This window comes from Monoraphidium neglectum (assembly GCF_000611645.1).
Source record: "Monoraphidium neglectum strain SAG 48.87 unplaced genomic scaffold scaffold03669, whole genome shotgun sequence".
In the NCBI taxonomy this organism is placed as follows: Eukaryota; Viridiplantae; Chlorophyta; class Chlorophyceae; order Sphaeropleales; family Selenastraceae; genus Monoraphidium; species Monoraphidium neglectum.
In genome coordinates, this window is record NW_014009960.1 from 1,466 (window position 1) to 6,597 (window position 5,132).

The following is a 5,132-nucleotide window of genomic DNA, read 5'->3' on the forward strand; positions in this document are numbered from 1 at the left end:
CAGCCAAGCTAGTGTGCGCATGTGACGGGACGACACACGCGCTAGTTCGGGCAATTCTTGTCTCCAAAGTTTGTTTCATGCAGTTTGTCTTTGGGTGATAGGCAGCTTCACGCGCTACAGGAGCATGGAGGCGTGTTCCCTCAAGCAAATAGGGCACTTTGAAGCATCTGTGTGCGTAGTTATTGGGAGCAGGCAGGACCGCAATCTGGGCGGGCTTGCAGCCTCCAGAGCCTCGCCACCGCGCTACCTGCGGCGCGGCGCTACCCCAGCACAACAAAGGGGGGGGCCATTCTGCGTCGCCTCGAGCATGTGCGCCGCCCCTCTCCGCACGGGCTGGATCGGGCCCTCAATCGCAATACCTGCAGGCCGCATGACGACGGCTGCTACGTGTGGCTTCTGTTGTGGCGGAACCCCTGCGTGGCGCTGTGCCCCCTGTCGGCTAGACCTTGCTGCTAGGTAGTGTGTGCACGTGTAGTAAGCAAGTCTGTTGCCTCTTGAAGTCGCACCTGTGCACGTATTGAAGCGCTGTTGCATCTGTTATAACCAAATCGAGGTACTTCAGCAATCAATGACGTCCGCAATCCACTCAACCCATCGACCCGCCCTTCAGTTGTGCTGCGATCTCAGCCGAGTCTGTCATTTCACGCACGTGATTTCGGCGCTAATCACAGGTTTGATGGCACTTATGGGTGCTATGAGACCGCTACTTTCTCTCCCGGCAGGCCCACGTGTGGCGTGCGTGCCGCACTGGGCGTGCGTTCGCACACGCAGCAACGGCGCTCGCAGGCATTCGCACAGCACTTCCTCGGCGCTCGCCCCTTAGCCACAGCGTATGGCTGTGGCGTACGAATCAGAGCCGCCACAAATCCTGCCAGCTTCAGCGGCCACTGGCAATGAGACACTGGTGGAGGCATGGCGGCGGGGTGTCTCGCATGGTCCCAACGAATGGACGATGTGGGCGCTCCATGGACGCGTGCTGCGACGGCATGGCGCCTGCGAGGGATCCTTGCAGTCTGGCGCGTGCGGCAGGTGAGAATGGGGAGGGGGCGGGCTTGGCCTGGAGCAGCTCGAGCTGGCTGCTGGTCGTGATGGGGTGGAAGAGCGTCCCTTGAGCCCCTATCATAAGCCCACTGCATGATTCGCAATCAGGAAGGGGCGCAACAGGTGCTGATCCCATTTTCCGGTGCAATGGAAGTGTCTATTGCCACCCCGCTGCAGCAGCTCAGCCGTGCGGCCGTCACGACAACGGGCACACCACAATGTGGCCACCGCAGCGGCGACTGCGCACATTTCCGTACCAGCTGCCAGCCTCTCTCTGGTAACATTGTACCTTCTCGTTTAATCGAAATCAACAACGCAGGCTCCGGGAGCGGGGAAGACAGGAGGCAGAGCCGGCGACATTCCATATATTGGCTGTGCCCTCGCCCTCTATAGGCCCAGTCAGTTCGTTCCCGCGTTCGACCAGACCTTTCGAGTCTTTTGAAACATCATCAACATCCCTTGTTGTGGAGCTCCCGACCACGGTCGCCTCGAGCCTTGACTAGCTCTGCAACACCGACCCGCTCGGCTTGCAGTGGGGTCCCGCTCTCTTGAAAAAGCCTGATATCTGTTTCTAAAGGTGCGCAGGGGCGCGCCGTGCTCAGGCGGGCGTGGGCCATGGGCACGCAGCAGTATGCTCACCAACGAAAAAAAACTGCTATTGCTTGCATGATTGTTTGCGTCAGCCGCAGGCTCACGGCGTGCTTCACAACCTGTGGGTGTCTATCTGAGGCGCCGAGCACGCTGACCCGCCGCAGGCTGACTGGCGCCTGTTGTGGGGGAGTGTGCAGCGGCGATGGTGGGCGGCGGCGGGACGCGTGGGCGTCTGGCGCCGCTGGCCGCAGTGGGCGGCAACCTGGCGCGGAACGCCGGCCCCGTGCTGACCTGTGCGGCAGCAGCAGCTGCCGGTGCATTGGTGGCGAAGAGCTGCAGGGTGCGTGCGGCGGAGGGCGTTGTGGCAGGCCCCTAGGGGCGCACATGCAGGTGTATGGGATCCGATTTGGTCCAAGCAACGCTCAATTGCGTGCGACAGCACATTCCTCTGGGCTGCCTGCCGCACTCCGCTCTGCTTGATCTGGCTATTCATTGCAAGCGATCGATTCCTGCAAACATTGTGGCCCTGGCTGATCCACCCCAGGCGCGTACGGCGGAGGCGGCGGCCCTGGAGCGACGCAGGGCTGAGCTGGCGGCCTACGACGCGGCCGTCAAGGCCACAGCCAAGGTGGGAGCATCACGCCTGTACGGGCCTGTGTGCCTGTGTATGCACATGTGCGTAGGTGCGCGCCTGCGCTGTCGTTGTGTGTTTGGTGCAAGCGGACTAGAGTTGAGGGTGTGGTGTGGATTTACTCGGCCATGAATTCTCCTAGGGACCAGCCAGTGCTCGGCTCTTCGAGGCCAAGGGGGGGGGGGGGGTGCAGGCATTGGATGTCCCTCAGCCAGTCCGATTTCCAGGCAATGCCACGGCCTTAGGATAGGTGGTTCAGCCCCGGAAATATGCTCCTATTCCAGCTCCCCCTCTGCCGCCTGGCCTGACTTGCTGCAATACTTCCGCCCCGCACTCCCCTTGTCCTTCCGGCCCCTCCCTCGCCTTGCCGCAGGACCGAGAGGCGGCCTGGCAACAGCTGCTGGAGCAGGAGGGGAGGCAGCGCGCCGTCAAGGCTGTTGTCGAGACCATCTTTGGCAACATTCGCGCCCGAGAGGCGCGTGAGCTCATCGCTGCCGCCCAGGCTCAGGCGGCGGCGGTGCACCAGGTGCGCGGATGGGTGGGCGAGTGTAAATTAAAAACTTGAATACTAATATTGGTGTGTGTATAGAAGTGTGCGCGTGTTATGTGTGTGCACACGTGCTCATCGCATGTGGTGAGGTTGTGGGGGGGGGTTGCGCAGGGACGAGTGCTGACTTGTCGCGCAATGCAAGGGTTTGTGGCACCCGATGACAGGAGTTGGGGCCAATAGTGCAGCCGCATCGGTGTGGCAAAGGGGCCTGCAGCAGGCAGATGCATCCATGCACTTAGGCCAGAGCGGAGGCTTGGCGCTATGCCCGGCCATGGTGCACTCTCTGCTGGCCCTCCAGACCCCGACCACACTGCTTTCATCGGCCCCAACCCGACCACACCGCAGGAGGCCGAGGCCGCGCGCTCCAGGGCTGTGCGGCTCGAGGCCTCTGCCAGGCGGCGCAGTGCCAAGCTGGGGGTGCGCAAGGCTGCGGTGCAGACGGGCGAGTCGCAGATTCAGAGGCGCGAAGAGGTGGGTGCGCAGCAGTCAGGGAGGGAGTGCGGTGTGGGTTGGGTTCGGGTTTTGCTGTGTGCCGCGAGTGGGCGGGTTGTTTGCTGAGTTTGGCGTGTTCGGCCCTGGCCCCAGCAGCGCAGCGTCATCCATGCCGCTGCTCCGCCGTGCGTTTCTGCATCACTCCGTGTAACTACACCCCTCAAACTGACTCATTCCTCCCCCCGCGTTGCCGCTCACTCCTGCCGCCGCACACCTCAGGCGCTGGAGGAGGCCGAGGAGGCGCAGGAGCGCGCTGCCGCGGAGCTGGCGGTGGAGCGCGCACAGGTGGAGCACCGCGCGGCGCGCGCTGAGGCGGCGTGTGCGGAGGCGGCGGGCCGCCTGCGCGCGACCATCGTGGAGGTGGCCGAAGCTCGGGAGGAGCTGCAGGTGGGGCGCTGTGGGGGTTGGGGCTTGGGCCGGGGGTTGGGCAAGGGAGTGTGCAGGCCGTTCAGGGCTGCGCGCGTCCCATTTGATTTGAGAGGGGCTGACCGCCGCCGCACCAGCATCGCTCTTCACCGTTCACGCCACGCCTGCTGGGGCACCCTGCAGCACACACGGGACGCCCTACTGCATGCCATTCTCAGCCGCGCCCATTGGTGGCCTACAAGCGTGATGGATTGCTTCTGCAGGCCCAGTCTAGAACCGCCGTCCCCAGCGCCCATAGGAAGACCGCAGCACACCCCTTCCCCTAACCCGCCTCACGCCCCAACCCACCCCTTGCTCAAGACCTGTCAACACTCCTTCGCCCCCCATGCCAGGAGGATGCAGCGGAAATGATGACGGAGATCCAAGGGGCCTCGCAGGAGCTGGCCCGGCAGCAGGAGGAGCTGCAGGGGGCGGTCACGGCGTTTGAGCGGCAGAGGGCCGCGCAGCGCGCCGAGGTGGTGCAGGAGGAGCAGGTGAGGGAGGATTGGTTTGGCGGGACGTGTGTGTTTGGGGGCCTGGGCCCGCCCTCATGCCCTTTGCTCAATCTGGGTTTGCAGTGCAGCCAGCAGAACAGCTTCCTTCCTGGCATTTGTCCACACATTGACTTGTGTCGCGGTGGCATTACTAGTGACATATCTCATCCCAATTACCCTCCACATTTCAACCAGGCGATGGCGGCGAAGCGTGAGGGCCTGCAAAGGGAGGAGGCGGAGCACGCCAAGGCGGTCAAGGAGCGCACTGAAGCGATGACTGAGTACTTCCAGGTGGGAAGGGGTGCTGCTCCTCAGCACCTGCAGGGCTTCCATACGTTGTTTCGTGTGCGCTGCCTGCCACAAGTTGTGTGTGCGCCCCCAGCGCCGGCGACCAGTCTGCATGCCGCTTCTCCAGGGGCTTCCGCCGTCTCATTGGCCATACCCATCACCTTCCCCTTCCCTGCCCTCGGCCGCTTTCTGCCTCCCCAGTCGGCTCAGGCGCAGCTAGTGCGGGGCCAGGCGAAGCTGCAGCAGCGCGAGGAGGCGTGGTCGCAAGAGTCTCGGATGCAGCACATGGTGCGCCGCGCACACACGCCCTGCTGGGGGCGCAGCTGTGTGGGAGACGCGACAGGTGGTCTTGCTGTGCGGGCATGCCGGCGCCTCGCACGCTCAGCTTCGCGGGCTGCCAGCTGCACGCGGTGCCACGCCTGTGACGTGCCCGCTGTCTGATTGGAGAACAAAAACAGCTACTTTTCAACCCCCACCCACTGCAGCACATGCACACACAAACACACGCACGCTCGCACGCGCACACACACGACACACACACGCACACACAAGCACACACGCGCACGCGCGCGTGCATGTGAACGCTTGCATTGCGCAGGCGCAGGAGCGGGTGGACCGTGAGCTGCGCGCCCGGGAGGGA

At 63.6% G+C, this 5,132-nt stretch overlaps 1 protein-coding gene across 1 annotated transcript; it reads left to right on the forward strand.

Moving 5' to 3' along the window:
- Positions 1–1,834: 1,834 nt before the first annotated feature.
- Positions 1,835–4,917, forward strand: MNEG_13175 (hypothetical protein; the record flags this gene model as incomplete). The annotated part of the gene is made up of 9 exons (XM_014038354.1): positions 1,835–1,972; positions 2,177–2,260; positions 2,637–2,789; positions 3,159–3,284; positions 3,525–3,692; positions 4,064–4,204; positions 4,400–4,495; positions 4,694–4,780; positions 4,894–4,917. The coding sequence occupies 9 exons, from the start codon at positions 1,835–1,837 to the stop codon at positions 4,915–4,917; spliced, it is 1,017 nt and encodes a 338-aa protein (XP_013893808.1).
- Positions 4,918–5,132: the final 215 nt, after the last annotated feature.